Source organism: Nyctereutes procyonoides, unplaced genomic scaffold, assembly GCF_905146905.1.
Source record: "Nyctereutes procyonoides isolate TBG_1078 unplaced genomic scaffold, NYPRO_anot_genome, whole genome shotgun sequence".
NCBI lineage: Eukaryota > Metazoa > Chordata > Mammalia > Carnivora > Canidae > Nyctereutes > Nyctereutes procyonoides.
Genome location: NW_026575135.1, coordinates 7879922 through 7899003, shown reverse-complemented (window position 1 = coordinate 7899003; position 19082 = coordinate 7879922). Strand labels below are relative to the sequence as shown.

General features: G+C 36.0%; 1 protein-coding gene across 1 annotated transcript in view; it reads left to right on the top strand.

Moving 5' to 3' along the window:
* Nucleotides 1–17431, top strand: part of UGCG (UDP-glucose ceramide glucosyltransferase) — a 36660-nt gene extending 19229 nt beyond the window's left edge. The window contains exons 3-9 of the mRNA XM_055302168.1: nt 6190–6292; nt 7015–7116; nt 8579–8691; nt 11057–11235; nt 12266–12352; nt 13415–13604; nt 14075–17431. Coding sequence (XP_055158143.1) covers nt 6190–6292; nt 7015–7116; nt 8579–8691; nt 11057–11235; nt 12266–12352; nt 13415–13604; nt 14075–14245 — 945 coding nt within the window. The 3' untranslated portion in view covers nt 14246–17431. The remainder of the gene's footprint in view (nt 1–6189; nt 6293–7014; nt 7117–8578; nt 8692–11056; nt 11236–12265; nt 12353–13414; nt 13605–14074) is intronic.
* Nucleotides 17432–19082: the final 1651 nt, after the last annotated feature.

Here is a 19082-nt window from a genome sequence, read left to right as displayed (position 1 = left end):
CATGGTGACTGTTTTTCACACTCTTATTTCTTTTCTTTTAGCTCTTATTTTTCTTGGTAGCATCAATGAATAGAATAGAGAAGACACAGATGTTAAGTATGTAGACACAAGTATAATTCAGTTATTTTTTAGTGTTGTTTTTATATTAGTGCTTTTAAAGTTTGGAAGTCTAGGTATTTGAAGCTAAGTTGAAGCAAAACAATTATGTGTTTTTCTTCTAGTTTATGTGTGTGTTTAATAATTTTAGAGATGTGAAGCATGCATGCAATATCTATCCAATAAATGTAATATGTAATTTTTAAAAAATCACTTGATTTTCTTCAAATGTGAAAGTGTAAGAAGTATTCTTTTGTAATTTAGAAAGAATGATACAAGTAAAATTAACTGTAAAATAAGCTTTGCAATAAGAAAAATGGAAGGTTTTCAAGTCCTACATTATGTAGGTAAATGCAAAGAATTTTTTTAATGAAGAATAGTTTCATTGATATTAAATCTCAGAATAGCTTAGAATCATGCATTTATCCTTGTTGAAATTTAATGTCACATTTCAGTTGTTTCATCATCATCCTGCCCTTTTGCCATCACTCACTCTCAGAGCTTACTTATGGAACTTTTATGTTGGGTCCTCAGGAAATGATAGTCATGGAATTGAATTGGTTGCGGAAGTTAGTGTGGGTTTTAGTTGCAGAAAGAGTTTTTAAAAATAACCCAAGAACATATGTATCCATTAATTCTGAACATTTGGGATAAGTCCATGATTGATTTCTCCTTCTGAATGAAGATTTTTTTAATTACAATTTGAGATTATCTTAAGAGCTCTAGTTTTTGCTTCTTTTTCCACTTATGCCATTGGGGTCTTTAAATTGGTTGTGGAGAAAGCTGTTTCGATACTTATTATAAAATGAGGAACTGCATATAAGATTGTTTTTATTCTTTTTCAAAGTTTTATTTACTAAAACTTTGTACAGTACTAAAAGTTCTGTTTGTTAGCTGTGTAAATAGAAAATACAGAAAGCAGAGGGAAAGTCTAAGGATCTGCAATCTAAAGGAAAATTTGGACCTTGCCACATTTTATTGACTTTTTAAAAAAATTTTACTGACTTTTTAAAAAACCAAACCCAATGACAAATGTTCCCCAAGAAACTAAAGTTAAACCACTGAAATCCCACAAATCTGAGAATGAACAGACAACTTGCTTGTGTCACCAAGGAGACCCGTAGTCCTGAAACGAACATTTGTGTGACTGCCAGGCCCAGCAAACTTTACTATTGGCTTTTTGTCGACTTGACAATTGTTTTCTAGAAATATGTCTTATTTCATTCCGGACTTAAGTTTTTCCTTCTCATTTGATTTGGAACATTATAGACCATTCTGGAAAAAGAACATGTTGAAATTCAGAAATTTTACTTAATTTTGGACATATGCAAGAAGATTTACTACGTACTTTTTCTGAATTTCTGGGTTTAAACTTTGGTGAGAATTGTTACTATACTAATTGCCCTGAAATATTTCGGTGCTTTACATATCTTGTCAATCCACTTGGTTTTGGTTTTTTAAAAGATTTTATTTATTTGAGAGAGAGAACACATGGCATGGGGAGGGGCAGAGGGAGAGGGAGAAAGAGTCTTAAGCAGACTCTGTGCTGAGCCTGAGGTGGGGACTGGTGCCAGGACCCCAAGGTTATGACCTGAGCCGAAGCCAAGAGTCAGACACTTAACCTACTATGGCACCCAGGAGCCCCAGTCCACTTATTTTAATATTTATTCCTTGAGGGGAAAAAACACATAAGAATGAAAAAGCCATACAATTCATTTTCTGCAAAATTGAGCACTCAGCTTGGCGTCAGCGTAGACAGCCCTTTAGGGAGAGATTTAGCCGCAGAAGGAAGATGCGGTAATCAGTTTCAAATGGTTTGACAGCTTTACGTTAGTAAATCCGGGCCATATGAAGAGTTTTTAAATTAAATGATTGGAGGGGATCCCTGGGTGGCTCAGTGATTTAGGCCTGCCTTCGGCCCAGGGCGTGATCCTGGAGGCCCACGTCAGGCTCCCTGCATGGAGCCTGCTTCTCCCTCTGCCTGCGTCTCTGTCTCTGTCTCTCTCTGTCTCATGAATAAAGAAGTAAAAATCTTAAAAAAAAAAAAAAAAAGAATAGCTTAAATGATTGGAGCATGAAGCTGTGGTAATATTGGTGGGGTTTTTTTTTTTTTTTTGCCTTTTTTGCAAATAGAGAATTGGCGTAAGATGTTACAAGTCCGGTGCCACATGTGGACTCTTTCTTGCCAGTGGTGTAGTTATCCATAACAGGACTTGTTTTCTTACTGAATGGTTTCTAAACAAAGAATTAGAGAAGACAGAAAACTGAATCCATTACCAAAAGACCAAGCACGACATATGTGGTGAAACTACTAAATCTGCAAGACTAGGAATTTGCCATGTAAATTTAGAAAACCATATAAACAATTTCTTGAAAATAGAGAAGCAGAGCTGTCCAGACTTCGAATTCAGAGCTGTGTTCTTATGAAACATTTCCTTCCTGGCATCTTTCTTTGACTCAAAAGTTATCCTAAGGACAAATGCATTAACTTAATAAGTGTTATTAATCTCCATGCTGCAAGAATGTTCTAGGTATTTGGGGTCTAAATCTATTCTGTCATAGAAAATTTCTATTCTGTTGTCATCCAGTATCATCATAAAATTTTCTGTAGAGATGATGTATAGTTATTTATAGACCAGGATATTCCTATTTGATATGCCGTATAACTGATTAATATCGTTAAAACAGTTTTCTATTTTGAGAGGATGTTTTATCTTGTTTGCTGTAGTGCAAAGTTTATATTCCTAATATCTACAGGGCCAAATCAGCAAAGTTTTTCTAATGCTATTCACATCCCTAAATCTAATATTTTATATGCATCTGAATTTATTTATAAAAGCTAAAAAGTAGCATTCGTGATTATTGCCATTTCAGATATTCTGTTTTTAAATATCAAAGGCTGAATCCCACTTTGTGGATTTCTGACACACACACACACACCCCTTGTTCTCAGCCTTTTAGCCATTGCACTGTTTGAAAAGGAAAAGGGAAAATTAGCCAGTTCTAGCTATAAGTATGTAACCTTACTAAAGACTAACCTTCTCATCTGAACTACTCTGGGGTTTATTTCTGGATTTTATGTATTCATACTATATCACTTTATAATGGAATTCACTATATCTTAAAGCCCTTTCTGAATTATTAAATGTTTTCTTGAAATATTTTTAAAGTGTAATATTTTTAATAGACACTAAGTTTTTGAACATATATTCTTATGCCTAATCCTTTAGATACTATAAAAATATCCAGGGGTGCTTGGGTGGCTCAGTCCGTTAAGCCCTCCGCCTCTTGATTTCAACGCAGGTTGTGAGATCAAGCCCACATTGGGTTCTGCGTGGAGTCTGCTTGTCCCTCTCCCTCTGCTTTTCCTGCCTGCACCCCTGTCACTCACGCACATCCTCACTCTTTCTCAAATAAATAAATAAATAAATAAAATCTTTTTTTAAAAAGAATCCAGAGAATTTTTTGTATTAGCTAAGAGAGTCTTTAACCAATTTGGTGTGTTGTATTTTGCCAGTTTCAGGGTAGTTGGAAGTGATTTAACTATTCTAATACAGAGGTTTCTAGCAAATAAAATGCTTGATCAAACTGAAGACATAGGTCATTATCATAGCTGAAAACGAAGACTCCTGGTTAAAATCTAATAGTTCAGAGAATACTTGGAATGCTTACCTCCTATTTGGTATGATTTTCAATATCCAAAACAAGTGAAAGTTATGTGTTTAATAAGAAAATGAACATTTTTTAATGTGACTTGAGTTTTGTTCGCACTCTGGGTAATCAGGAGGTTTTTAATTTTTTAAAAAGATTTATTTATTTTAGAGAGAGAGATGCAAAGGGGTGAGGGGCAGAGGGAAAGGAGGAGAGGAGAACTCAAGTGAACTCCCCACTGAGCACAGAGTCCCATGTGGAGCTCCATCTCAGGACCCTAAGATCACGCACTGAGCCAAAATCAAGAGTTGAACACTTAGCCAACTGAGCCACCCAGGCGCCGAAAATAAAAACTTTAAATCTTGCGTTTGAAGAAAGGTAAACTCTGCCTTCTCTGCGTGCATTTCTAGAACTATATTTTGCAAAGTTTTCTCTTGCTAGGGAAAAAAAAGCTAAGACTAACTTTTTGATTATATTTTATGGAATTCTATCACTTATGAACATTTCCTTTCACTGTTCTTGCTTATTACCTGTAAAACAACCTGAATTCTAAAAGCATTAAAGAAACTCTGTGGTGTTTGGAAGAATGAGGAATTTTTTACCGCAAGCCTGGCTGAGCAGCATGCTCTATTAGGGAAGCCAGTTGTTACCTTTACCCTTTGGAAGGTCACTTAATCTTTCTGATCTTCATTGCGAAGGTCAATTCCTTTTAGCTGGTTCAACCAAACATTGTTTTGAGAGTCATTTGGGAGGATGACTGATGCTTTATATAGGACGTAGGAGTCAACCCTTTGGGAAGTTCAAGGGTGTGGGCTAGAGTGGTGTCCTTCCCATTCTCAGATTTTTTTATCTGGTCCCTGGAGACGAGGCAGCTATAAAGTTGGTTTCGATACCTCCTGAGTGGCAATTTTGGTCAGTTATCATTGAAAGTAGATAGTTGATAGAATGTATAGGAATAGTAGGTAGAAAGTATGAGGAAAGTATGCATTGTTTCCCCCTCTGCCTAATTATTGAGAAAACTTTTTTTATTTTGCACCTAAAAAAATCATGTTACTTTCTTCTTTGACTTTAATCCTGGCCCTTTTCATATTCAACCACTAGTTCCCATGTTGCTAGTTTTTGCTGAATCTCCCCTTTACCTGTGCTAGTCCCTGTAGCTCAGATACTTACAAAGTTATATCCTTAGCTCTTTTTATTTTTTAGGACCCATAGATTTGGGTTCTTTTTCGTGAACATAATTAACCTCCCTCTTTTGCTTAAACATGCCCACCCCATTTTAGAAAGGATTGGTAGGAAATTTGTCACCGAGTCAGCATGAATTGAACAGCATTTTTGGAAAAAAAAAACCAAAAAACTAAGAATACTTACCCTATAAAATAATATAGTAGCATTTTTGTATGTGAAAGCAAATACTTTTTAAAAATTTAGTCAATTTACTCAATGATAACTTAAAGATTTAGCTCAAGATTTTATAAATCTGGTTATATGTCAGAATCACCCCCAGATTTCTAATTCAAAAGTAAGAGTGGGGCCACGATTCTCTTCTTTAAATAAATGTCCCAGGGTAACGGACACAGCCAGTCAATTGCAATGAAATGACATCCCTAACCTACTGAGCAAAATAAAGCCCTGGGTATTTTCAGTGTTAAAAGGCTAACCATGCTTTTCAGGATGATAGATTTTCAGTCAATTTTTTTTAATTTTATTTTTTTATTTATGATAGTCACAGAGAGAGAGAGAGGCAGAGACATAGGCAGAGGGAGAAGCAGGCTCCATGCACCGGGAGCCCGACGTGGGATTCGATCCCGGGTCTCCAGGATCGCGCCCTGGGCCAAAGGCAGGCGCCAAACCGCTGCGCCACCCAGGGATCCCTAATCAAATTTTATTTCAAAAACTATTATACAGCAAAAGTCTAATCTCATTTTGTCCTTTTCATGTAAAGAATTTGGGAACACCCTTTAAATAGATCATTATGGAATTTGACATACAATTTATAGCACCTTCGTGAAATAATAAATTCAGAGAGAGCTTCTAGAGAGCAGAGTGGGTGTTTATTTTGCTTGCTTTCTGTGTTGCTTTTACACTGCTGGGCACCCTGTATTTAGTAAATCTTCAGTGAGGAAGGCCCTAGAGAAGCTTGATATCCCATTTAATTACCAGGCCATGCCTATCTGGGAATGGCAAGACATCAGCATTGAGGGCTGTCAGTGTCTTCATTATCTCTTCTGCTTGCAAATAGGCCCCCTGTTCTGGGAGAAGCTGCTCTCGATTAAAGCAACACTTGATATCATAAGTGTTTGCATCCATTATGAGTACTCTCTTAACTTTTAAACTGTGTGTGTACAATTGCTTGTTTTTCTTAATGCCTTTTTATCAGTAAGTACTAATAATGTGCTTATTTTTATAAGAGATTAATTTACATAAAATGTGTTCTTTGACTAGTATGAAGTACTCCTTTGTGTACAAGATCATGATGATCCAGCCATTGATGTATGTAAGAAGCTTCTTGGAAAATATCCAAATGTTGATGCTAGATTGTTTATTGGTAGGTAACAAATTAATTCTCCAATAATCCTTTTTGCTTTAATAGTATTAAGTATCAGTAATCTTTGTATTAAACTATAGTGACGTTATTAGGATGTTTGCTTTATCATGTTGGAATAGTGATAGGGTATGTTTGTATCCTTTCAAGAAAACTTAAGTTCTAAAAACACATGTTTTTTTCCTACCTGGGATTAACAAAATAACCAAAAAACCCCTACTCCCTCCCCATTACCCTATCATGTTTTTCTCAGTCAGACATAAGAGTTTGTTGTTTTTGTTTCTTTAATATTTTCAGTCTCTGGGCTTTCCTATATCTCATTCACTGTAATTGGGAGTTGAGCAAGAAAATTTGCTTTTATGATATTTCAAAAATAATATATTTTTTTAAAAATGAATGTTTTTCAAAAGCCTGGGGCTTAGTCTGAAGACTTGTAGAGAGATATTTGCCATTAAACATTGATTCATACTTAACTATTGATGCATTAACTTAAGAATTAAAAAACTGAACCTAACACATTTTCAAAGAAATTATCTTTGAGAATGAACAGTTTTTTCCTGAATATATTATGAATACTAAGGAATGTGAAGCATAATGTTAAAGTATGTTTTCTTAAATTATTACATATGAAAGTACTTTTCACTTCTCTCTGCCCTATATCTGAATTTTAGAAAATATTTCCAATGTTACACGAATCTTTGACTGTTGCACCTTTACATTTTTAGGTGGCAAAAAAGTTGGCATTAATCCTAAAATTAATAATTTAATGCCAGGATATGAAGTTGCAAAGTATGATCTGATATGGATTTGTGATAGTGGAATAAGAGGTGAGCTTCTTTTTATTTATTTTACAAGACTATTCATTGGATGATAAAATGCCAAAAGCAATCTGAAAATATATTTATCAATCCTTTTTGTTTGCTTAATAAAGTAATTTATTTCATTTTTTCATGGTAGAATGTCAAGTTATACTTAGTAAGATTTGGAATTTTTTAATGCTAACCTAGAATGTTACATGTATAAAAATATTATTACATTGAACAGAAAATTCCAACTATTAATAAAATAGTCATGGTCCGTTATATAGGATTTTTCATAGTTGTAAATTTCCCTTTGTTCATGTAAGCTTATCTTTTAACTTGAGTCTGTTTGTGACACCAATAATAGACTATCTCACACAAAGGGACAAAAATGAATAGGTTAGTATCTTACCAAAGTATATATATATGGCTTTTAGATTATTTTAGGAAGAAGGCATTTATATGCTGGAATTATAATTCACATTTGGCATTTTTAAACATTTATATTCCAATTACCACAAGTTTCTCGACTTCAGCATTTTGGGCTGGATAATTCTTTGTTGTTGAGGCTGCCCTGGGGGATGATTAGCGAGGATCCCCTGCTACACACTCCATTCCAGTAGCACCTCTTTCTCCGTTGTGACAACTGAAAACTGTCTCTAGACATTGTTAAATGTCCCTTGCAGAGCAGCAGTTGAGAACCACTGCTCTCGAATATGTGTATTTAAGACCCAAATACACTCATAGAGCAGATTTCATTCATAAAGACTTGAAGAAAATAAAAATAAGGTCATGTAAAATGATAGGAGATGTTTGCTATTTGAAGAGGGGACAATGATTTAAATTTTTTTATTAGCCTAAAATGCAGATTGGAAAATTAAGAGAAGTGTGGCAGGCCTAATTAATCAGGATCATTACAGATCTATTAGTTTGTGGTCAGATTATGTTCATTGTTCGTGTTTTCTATCTTATTTTCTATCATATATTTGTTATGTTTTTGTAACACATGTACACATCTCTGTCGAGTATCATCTCATTCAATTCTCAGCAGTTTTATGAGAGACCCTCTAAGACCCTCTAAGAAAGAGGAGGCTCATTTTCCTATGGTTAGAGAATGCAGAAGCCAGCATAAGGACTGAGGTCCTTTGACCTCTGCTCCTGTACCGTTTCAGTTAGGCCACATTGTCTTTAGGACAGCTTGGAGGTTCTGAAATAGGAGGAGTAACATTTTCAAGGTATATCTTGTTTCTGGTACATAGTAGGTGTATATTAGCCTGAAAATATATAGCATAAATTAGCTTATCATAAATTATGCCTTTTTTGGAGATTTTGTATTCTACTTAGAAAAGTGAGAATTTTATTAGATCCAAATGTAAAAAAAAAGAATTTAATGATAGTTCACAAAATGTATTTTGCATTAATGGGCATTTTACTAAAAAGATTTTCTTTTCCTCTCTCCCTTGCCACCTTTTTGTCTTTTTTATTGTAGTAATTCCAGACACACTCACTGACATGGTTAACCAAATGACAGAGAAAGTAGGCCTGGTTCATGGTCTGCCTTATGTAGCAGACAGACAGGGCTTTGCTGCCACATTAGAACAGGTAAGTATGGTGGTCATAAATAATGTTCTTATTGTCAGTCACATCCCTGATCTGCCAGAAACTTGAGAGTTGAGATGAACTACCCAATGTGAACTGTAATTAAGTCTGTTTTAACATGCTAAGTACTGGTATCCAACATGAGATTAGTGTTTTATGAGTGAAGACATTTTTGGGCCCCTGCAATCACTGACAGCTGAACTTACTACACTCCAGCAGTGAATGGATTTATGGAGGAAACACCTTGCGATCTCATTACCAGCTGAACACACCATAGTCTTTATCCTTATAACCCTCGCTTTCAGTTCTAGAGTTAGGTTCTAGACTATAGACTTAACATAAAAGCACGTGGCATATAGTTCTTTCAGAGACCTAATCTGAAAAGAATCTTTGTAAAATATCAGAATATTTAAATACATAAAATGGAAAATTATTCATACAAGTTATTATAAAATCCATTTGACTTTCCTTTTTTTAAAGATTTTTTTATTATATTTGTGAGGAGAGAATAACCCTACCAATGAGAGAAAGTTTATATATTTTTTTTCCCATGTGCCTTTTTAAAAAGCTGAGATGGTACTCTAAAAACAATTTGTATCTGATTTTTGTCACTTCATTATCTTTTCTCCATATTTTTAACTTTATATAAAAGTGATTTTTTTTTATAAAAGTGTTTTTTATTGGCTGTATCACAGTCTATCACATGCATGTTCTATACCTGATTTAACCATTTCTGTGCTATAAAACATTAAGGAAGAAAAACTTGCTTTAATGTCATCAGGGAAGGATATACACTTGTAGTCTTTTAAACATATCAACTTGCTTTTAAGCATATCTGCACTTACATTATTTTGAATTGCAGTCTTGGGATTACCACAGATCTGAGGGGGTAAAGGTATGTTGTGAGTGGAATTTAACCTTTGGCAGTTTGAGCCATGAACTCTTATTATTGCCCATGAATATATTTGTCCGATTTCAAGAAATCATTAAGTCTTTAAATATCAGAGTTTTTGTTCAGTAAGAGAAACTCTGAGTAGTTACTTTAAAAGAAAATACTTTTTTTTTTTAAGATTTTATTTATTTATTCATGATAGATACAAAGAGAGAGGCAGAGACATAAGCAGAGGAAGAAGCAGGCCCCCTGTGGGAAGCCTGATGCGGGACTCGATCCCAGGACCCCAGGATCACTCCCTGGGCCGAAGGGCAGGTGTGCTAAACTGCTGAGCCACTCAGGGATCCCCAAGAAAATACTTTTTATTCTTATATGCCACCTTGTATTTTTGTTTTAGAAACATTCAAGTTGTGGGGCATCTAGATGGCTTAGTTAGGCATCTGCCTCTGGCTCAGGTCATGATCCCAGTGTCCTGGGATTGAGCCCCACATTGGGCTTCCTGCTCACTAGGAGTCTGCTTCTCCCTCTGCCCCTCCCCCCTGTTCATGCATATGTGCATGCTCATTCAATCTCTCAGATAAGTAAATAAAATATTTTAAAAATAAAGAAAAATAACATTGGGGAAATAGGGAAGAAGCTCAGAGACTCAGGGGCAGGAAGCAACTAGCTATGGAAGGATGCACAAAAGGAATTAAAATAGGATTGTCCTATAGGTTGATATACCTATAAGTGCTGTTTGTATGTATGCATGTGGAAGTATATACACAATTTACATACACATGTAACATATGTTCACATACGTACGCCTGTATGTGTAGATGTAGTTACACAAACATTTTGAAAGTAGGCTATATAACATATTTGTTAATATTTGACATCAGTGAGTGATATTTTTACCTGACTTATTTTATATCCAAATTAAGTTTTATTTGGATAAATCTTTGAATCTTGTAGCATTAGGGAAGACAGTATTTATTTGAAAATAGAATTATTTTTTCCTAGAAGTATATTTTTCTTTGTAATGGTGATAACAAGAATAGTCAATCTAGGGGCACCTGGATGGTGCGGTTGATTGAGTGTCTAACTCTTGATTTTGGCTTAGGTCATGATAATCAGCATCATGGGATTGAGCCCTATATGGGACTTCTCACTCAGCAAGGAGTCTGCTTGAGATTCTCTCTCCCTCTCTCTTTGCCGCTCCTCCTACTCTCACTCACATGCTTTCTTTTTCTCTCTCTCTCTAAAATAAATAATTCTTAAAAAAAAAAAAAAAAAGAATAGTCAAATAAACTACTGATTGCCTGCCACATGTAAAAAGTGTTTTGTAATAATTTTTATTCAGGTAGTTTATGTAAGAATAAGAAGATAATCACTCAGTCATACTTAAAGTTCATTAAGAAAAAAATGTTTTAGATACCATACTTTTAACATAACATTCTAACTATACATATATGTTTTTGCTTTTTTGGGGGACAGGTATATTTTGGAACTTCCCATCCAAGGTCCTATATCTCTGCCAATGTCACTGGCTTCAAATGTGTGACAGGAATGTCTTGTTTAATGAGAAAGGATGTGTTAGATCAAGCAGGAGGGCTTATAGCTTTTGCTCAGTACATTGCTGAAGATTATTTTATGGCCAAAGCAATAGCTGACCGGTAAGCAAACTAAATTACATGAGGCTTATATTATAGTACTTGTAGTACCTGACTTCTGTTGGTATATTGTATTTGTTAAGCCCATGGGTTAAGGAGCTATTTTATTTTATTTCTTGCCAGTGAGTACAGGATAGATTAATATTTCTAAAAAGTAATTCCTATTATTTATAGATATGTTATAAAAGAAATAAATGAAGAAAATAAGCGTTCTGATTCTTTTACATTCTTTAATATAGTTTGGAAGCTTCTCTGTGATTATAAATTTACATTATTATGGATGTAAATTTCTGTGTGTTTCAGAAGATTAAAAATATTAGTGCAGTCTTAAGCCAGCAGGTGAAAATTTAAGGAATATGATTGCACATTTTGGGATGTCTCAGATTATTTGATGCCTTGCTAAGAAGCCACCTAACGGTTCACAGAATGAATTCACATTTCTCTGTCAAAACACGTGTTTGCTTTTAAAGGGGTTCATTGCCTCTTTGTGATAGTTTACTCAAGATAGGATTTTAAAAATTGACGGTTTTTAAAATTCTTTCATGATGGTATTCATGTACTCATAGTTTCATAGTGTTTCCCATGAGATACATAATGCTTTTTGTTTGCATTTCTTGTGAATATCCACACATAAATCACACATCCCTCCTCTACACCCAGCCTCCTCCCATTTGAATTAGTGGTTTTTTTTGGTTTTAGTTTTGGTTTTACTTATTAGTGGTCAGGGACTAAACTGAAATACAGAACCCGCTCCACTTAGTACTTTCAAAATGTCTGCATTTTAAGTGTCTTAAACTGTAAACTGAGGGGTTGCAGTCTCTCTCAGCTGTAGATGGTACTTCATGGGCCTGTGTATTGCTCAAAGATCCATGAGTCTGATACACCCCAAGTAGGGTGCTGATCCTGAGAACGAGGCTCACCCTGAACACCAGCGGTTGCTTACTCTGTATAGTGATGAGTAAACGTATAATCAGTCGTGCCTGCATGTGTTCATCATCATCATAGTTCATTTTATAATTGTCTTAATTTTCAGAGGCTGGAGGTTTGCAATGTCCACTCAGGTTGCAATGCAGAACTCTGGCTCTTACTCAATTTCCCAGTTTCAATCCAGAATGATCAGGTAAGCCAGCTGTTCTGTTCTATTTATTTATTTATTTATTTACTTACTTACTTACTTACTTATTTATTTATTTATTTATTTATTTATTATTTATTTATGATAGTCACAGAGAGAGAGAGAGAGGCAGAGACACAGGCAGAGGGAGAAGCAGGCTCCATGCACCGGGAGCCCGATGTGGGACTCGATCCAGGGTCTCCAGGATCGCGCCCTGGGCCAAAGGCAGGCGCCAAACCACTGCGCCACCCAGGGATCCCTGTTCTTCTTTTTATACTGGATGAAAAGAGAAAGGTTGAGGGGAGTAATTTTTACATGGTCTAATGTGGTATTCAAAATACTGAAAAGTCAAGTCTTGCTTAGTTCCAGAAAAGAGAGGTTAGCAACCTTATTAAAATAGATTTTTAAGTTTTTTAAAGCGTAAAGTCAATTAATTAATATATAACATGCTGTTGGTTTCAGAGGTCAGTGATTTGCCAGTCTTATATGCCACCCAGTGCTCCCTCCATCGCGTGCCCTCCTTAATGCCCATCACCAGTTACCTTATCCCCCACACCTCTTACTAAAATAAATTTAACGTTTAAATATATTTTCTTTGCTGTGTAGCCCTGAAAGCATTCAATAAATATGAGATGCTGAAGTGGGGGAGGGGGGATGGCGTAACTGGGCACGTGATGGAATGAGCTCTGGGTTTTCTGTGCAGCTGATGAATCACTAAATTCTGCCCCTGAAACCAGTGATACAGTATATGTTAATTAAATTGAATTTGACTAAATAATTTTTAAAAAGAAAGATGTTGAGACTTTGATTTCTTTAATATGCGTATCTCTGTTTTCTTAACTTTCTATACTTTGAATTTTATAATCTTTATTCTTTAGAGTGTAGGCCATACAAATGAATTTATAGACTTTTCTTTGATATACTAAATAAAAATAGAAAAGAGATTCATTAAATACTCTTTAAAGAGGAGGGCCTTCATATCACAGAATAAGGAGCTGGTCATTTGGTGGAAAAATTGGTTAGTCTTGTAGTCAGGCTGTTGTTTAAAAAAGGTCTTTTTTCTTTTAGGTGGACCAAATTACGAATTAACATGCTTCCTGCTACAATAATTTGTGAGCCAATTTCAGAATGCTTTGTTGCCAGTTTAATTATTGGATGGGCAGCCCACCATGTATTCAGATGGGATATTATGGTATTTTTCATGTGTCATTGCCTGGCATGGTTTATATTTGACTACATTCAACTCAGGGGTGTCCAGGTATGTGGATAGGCATGAAAAGATTGGCAGTCATTTGGTGGAACTAAAACTATTTTTGTTTTAGAAAGGGTTGATGAAATCTATCTGAGCCATTCTTTAGCTTCCTTTTGAAGGTTAATATCAGGTTTAAACATTACTTTCTTTAGTAGAATGTGGATGCAAAACTTAACTTGATTTTCAACTTTCAGTTGGTAGCTAGACTAGGACTTTTATTAAGGCTCCAAAAAAAATGATGTTAAGCAAATCAAGTATTCAAACTAAAATATGTTAGGATTAGCCATTATGTTAATGCTTTATCTATTCCTAATTAACATTTTTTAAACTGATATAGCACAGCAGTTCAGTTATATAAAGAAACAGGCTTGATTTTATATAGTATATTTAAAAGGGTGATATTGAAGAATTTCATTTTTTAACTATGTTTAGTTCAACAGCCAGTAAATCCGTCTTTTTTGTTTTTTAATTCCTAGGGCGGCACACTGTGTTTTTCAAAACTTGATTATGCAGTAGCCTGGTTCATCCGTGAATCCATGACAATATACATTTTTTTATCGGCATTATGGGACCCTACTATAAGCTGGAGAACTGGTCGCTACAGATTGCGCTGTGGAGGCACAGCAGAGGAAATTCTAGATGTATAACTACAGCTTTGTGACTGTACATAAAGGAAAAAAGAGAAGTATTATAAATTATGTTTGTATAAATGCTTTTAAAGATCTACCTTCAGTAGTTTTATCACATGTATGTTTGATATCTGTTCTTTAATTTATTTTGCATGGCACTTGCATCTGTGAAGAAAAAAAAAAAAACACATCTGTAGTCTTGGCCAAATGGTACACTTTATTTTGTGGAAGTAGTGAATCAAGAGAATTGGTTCTAGGAACCTGGGTTTGGTTTTCGTTGTTTGTTTATTTTTTAAAAATAAATATATATATATAAATATATGAATGCTCTGCAACAAACACTATGACAGTATCCTTCAGTAGAGAAAGTTTCTTATCTGTGAGTACACTCTTTTAGAACATTTATGGGATGGCAGCAGCTTTGTTTTGGAGTTTTGGAAAGACTAGAAAGGAATCACTTTACACATCTAAAGTGAATGGTATTGTATGGTGAACAACCCACACTGAGGTACTAACTAAGAAACTTTTTCATGCTCTATGCCTACCTCTTGTAGTTGTTGCAGAGCCAATATAAATTGAAATAAGGTAGCTAGGCCTTGCAAAAACAAATGGAAAAACTTTAAAAATAATAATAGTAAAAGAGCTGGAGTCTAGTATTTATATGAATCTGTGAGAGATATTTTTTTTGGTCTCACTGCAATGAACCAAAAGTGGTTGAGTTTGGTTTTTAATTGTAGCCATGTATTGAAGGCATCCTTTTGACCAACTCTTGTTGGTTCTGTCTTGAACCATTGTTAATCACTGTGCTGGTAAACCTTTCCTTCCCTGCTCCCTTACCCGACCCCACCCCATCTTTCCTTAACTTTTTTTTCGGGGTGGGGGGGATTTGGGGTGGTTTTGTTTTAGTGTGAGTGGATGTTTTGATAGTTGTGAGGAAAAATGCATTTCAGACACATTTCACACATGAGCTATTTTCTTACTCAGTATGTCTTATTGTTAAAAAGAATGTAATTTCATGATACAGGTATTTAATATCTTTTCTAAGTAAGTAAATATTCTAGCCATCAAATAAATTGCAGTAGAGTATTAAGTGAGGACAGGATGAGTTTTACTCTTAAAATCAATCAGTATCAAACTAAGTCTACTGTGTGTGTGTTTTTTTTTTTTTTTACTCTTACAGTTAGTCTAGTCTTATTTAAATTGGATTTTTGTATTCCAGTTTGTATGACAGAGTAGACTAGATCAGTGCTAGTTGTAAATGCATGCTGTCTTTCACTCTTCTCTCCCGTCCTGCTGCTAGACTTGCTTGTCATGTTATGCTTAACTTGTGGTGAACTGGACTTGTTTTTGTTTAAAAAAAAAAAAAAATAGGCAAAATGTAAGGGATAGTGCATAAGCCTTTTTTTTCCCCCCTGTAGTGGAATTTTTGCTTTTTCTCTGGGATTGGATGGCATGTTGTCTACATGAACGCCTGCTGCAGGGCTGACGCTGGCAATATGGCAGCTTTCAATTCTAAGTTACTACAGTTTCCATGTCAGAGCATAATGTGTAGCATATCAGCAATAATTACATATTTATAGAAAACGGACACATTTTCACCTCACTGAGCCAATTCATTTAATTGTCTAATGACTAACATACATGGTTTCAAGTGTAATATACCTATTAATGTGTATATACTATGGATACACATTATGTATAAGCTTTTCTCTGGGCCAAACTGCTTCAATCAAAAAATTTTTTTTCTTTCTCTTTTTTTTTTTTTTTTTTTTTTTGCGCCTTATGACGAATTTGTTTGAAGGGCATTTTCTTCATGAACAAAGGCTTTGATGCATATTCCTTTCCATGTGAAATGGGTAGTATTGCTCCCTGAGGAAAGTTGCACAGTGAAAACCAGTCTAGTTGTGACCCACTTTGTGTTTGTTTTTTTTTTTAATCTCGATTACAAAAGTTGAATTTTGCGAATATGTTTGTAATTTGTTGGTTTGTTTAATGAAGTTTGGTTGATGCCATCCTTTGCACCGCTGAAGTGAAATTTTGCTTATTACTTAGCTTTTTGCTAATCTCAGTATGGGCAATGTAACAACAAATCCAAATGGCTGGACAGACTTCTTGTGTTTTGTAAATATAAAAAAATGACTGTTCTGTATGTGTGTTTTATGTGGTAACGGAGTATTTCCTTCAAGTGAAACTTCATTTAAGCAGAGTGATTCTTTGTTTAGCAAGTTTAGAGTGGTGATAATATGGTAAGAAATCATATAAATGTTGAAGAAAGCATCACAACAGAACTGTAGGAGTCCAAATTTAATAAACCATTAAAAAAACAAGTGTCTAGAATATACCACATTTTATTATTTAAAATCATTGTATCAAGTTTTTTGTTGAAAATAAAAATTTGAATACAATCAAAACATTAACAATAATGTATTTTTGTTTACTGCCTTTTCCTTTTTTTATCTTTTTATAAGTCACATGTTGTGCCGATCACATCAGAATTACTGGGAGAATTCTCTCAAGCGTTAATTTTGACATCTTCCTTTTTACAAAACTGTGCTACAGTCAGGCTTACGGCTTAACATTGGGCTTTTCTACATTGGTTGCACATTAGAAACACCCAGAGAGCTTCAAAAGAAGAAATAACACATGCCTGTGCCCTGCCCACAGAGATTCTGGTTCAGGTACTCTGGGACGAGGCCTGAGCTCTGCTGGTTCTGTGCAGGCAGACCTGTGAAGCAGTGTCCCGTCATCACCTGGAGAAGAGACCCATTGGCCCCTTGGGCCCCTCCCACCCCGGCTCCCAGCCTCACTTGGCTTCTTAGGTGGTATCACTCCAGTGGCGGGCAAGGCCCAACCAAGGAAAGGAAAGGAATGGCTCTAGGCCTCCCATGCAGAGACCAGCTAGACCCAGTGGCCCACACACTGGCCAGGGCCAGGCTCCTCCCACGCTGGAGGCCTCTCCACGTGTATTTCACCATCAGCCTGTGAGGGAAGAAAACTTTTAACTGGAGAGTAGATCCCAGGGGAGGAAGGGTCTAAAAAGAATTTGAAGTGATGAAAATGTTTTACTGTTAAATAGTAGTGATGGTTGCACAATCTTGTGAATATATTAAAAACCGCTCTGAATTGTACCCTTTAAAAGGCAAATTTTATGGTCTGTTAATTATTATACCTGGATTTTTTTAAATAAAGGAAATATTAAAATCACCATTAATGTATCATTTCCTTCCAGTCTTCTGACACCCGTTACTGAAATGGGTTTGAGAGAACACATAGAACTGCTTGTTTGGCCATTTTTGAAATCTTTCTCGATTTGACAGATGAAAATACTGGAGCTCGTAGTTTAAAGATGGATCTTTTTTTTTTTTCCTTTAAGTAGGCTCCACACCCAGCGTGAAGCTGAGCACAGGGCTTGAACTCACAGCCCTGAGATCAAGAATCAGATGCTCAACCCACTGAGCCATCTAGGCGCCCCTCAACATAATGAATTTTTTTTAATGGCTAACAAGATCGTGTATTTTTATACGTATGATTTATAACCACTGGAGTTTCTTCCATTTATTGATCTTATTTAAATGAGGGTCTTAATGTTTCCTTAATGTGTATTCCATGTGTCTCTTCTTCTTTACCATAATAAACAGTTTACCAGACAGAACACTGCTAAAATCTTTGCATTTAGGATAATGTTTTCCCAAGACAAGGTGGGGAGGGCATGGAAATAATTGATGAACGTTTGTGCAGCTGAATGGCCCGCACCAGTATACTGAAAAAGACCAGTGTTCCCAAATGTGGTTTCCCTCCCTGTCTTAGAACCATTTTCAGCATTGAAGTGACAATATTTTCACACTCTGTATTCCCATTTCTGACATGAAGCTTACTGGCCTTTGGGTACTGTTTTTTCAATACGTTTCTGAACTTTGCTAGTATTTAGAGGAATATTTTCTAGGCTTTAGAGCGAGGATATGCTAACAGCAAAGTCAGTTGGGCTTTCCCTCTTCTGTACTCCAGCAATTATTTATTTAGCCAGGAATGATCTGTTCTTTGAAAGTTTGAAAGAATTTATCCATAAAACGTTATGGGCCTGGCACTTCAATAACCTTTTCCAGCTTATTTTGTTGATAATAGTTCACATTTTCTATGTCTTTTTAAATCAATTTTCGTCACTTAAGCCATCGAGATTTTGACAGCATTTGACAAATTCTCTTCAAACTTTTGCTAGCTACATAGGCTGTTGGGCGGGAGGCTTGCAGCCCCTGTGCGGATTGAACTTGGACCTCTGGTCTGAGAACAGCTGCGGGCAAGGCCATCCCTCCCGAGGCCACCGGTACCCTCTTCATATAAAGAAAACCTGGCCCCGGGCGGCCTGGGTGGCTCAGTGGTTGAGCATCTGCCTTTGGCTCAGGGTGTGATCCCAGGGTCCTGGGATCGAGTCCCACAGCATCGGAGCCTGCTTCTCCCTCTGCCTGTGTCTCGGCCTCTCTCTGTGTCTCTCATGAATAAATGAATACAATCTTAAAAGGAAAAAGAAAACCTGGCCCCATTACTCCTCTTCTTAAAACACTTTAATGGCTTGACGTTACCTTCAGGATAAAGCCCAAGCTCTACTCCTGGCGGAAAGGCTATTTGAGATCACATCCTGGGGGCACCTCCAGACTCCCCTCTTGCCTTTTTTTTGCCAAACCCACTCACGTTAACCTCATCGTAAACCTCCTGCAGTTTCCCTGACGGCTGCTCTTTCCTGCTCTGGGCCTTTGTGTGTGTTGCTTCCTCAAACAATTCCTCCAACCTCCACAGTGGGACTCTACTCAGGGGCCAGCTTCTCCATGACTTACCTTCCCGAGTTCTGTGTCCTGTGCCT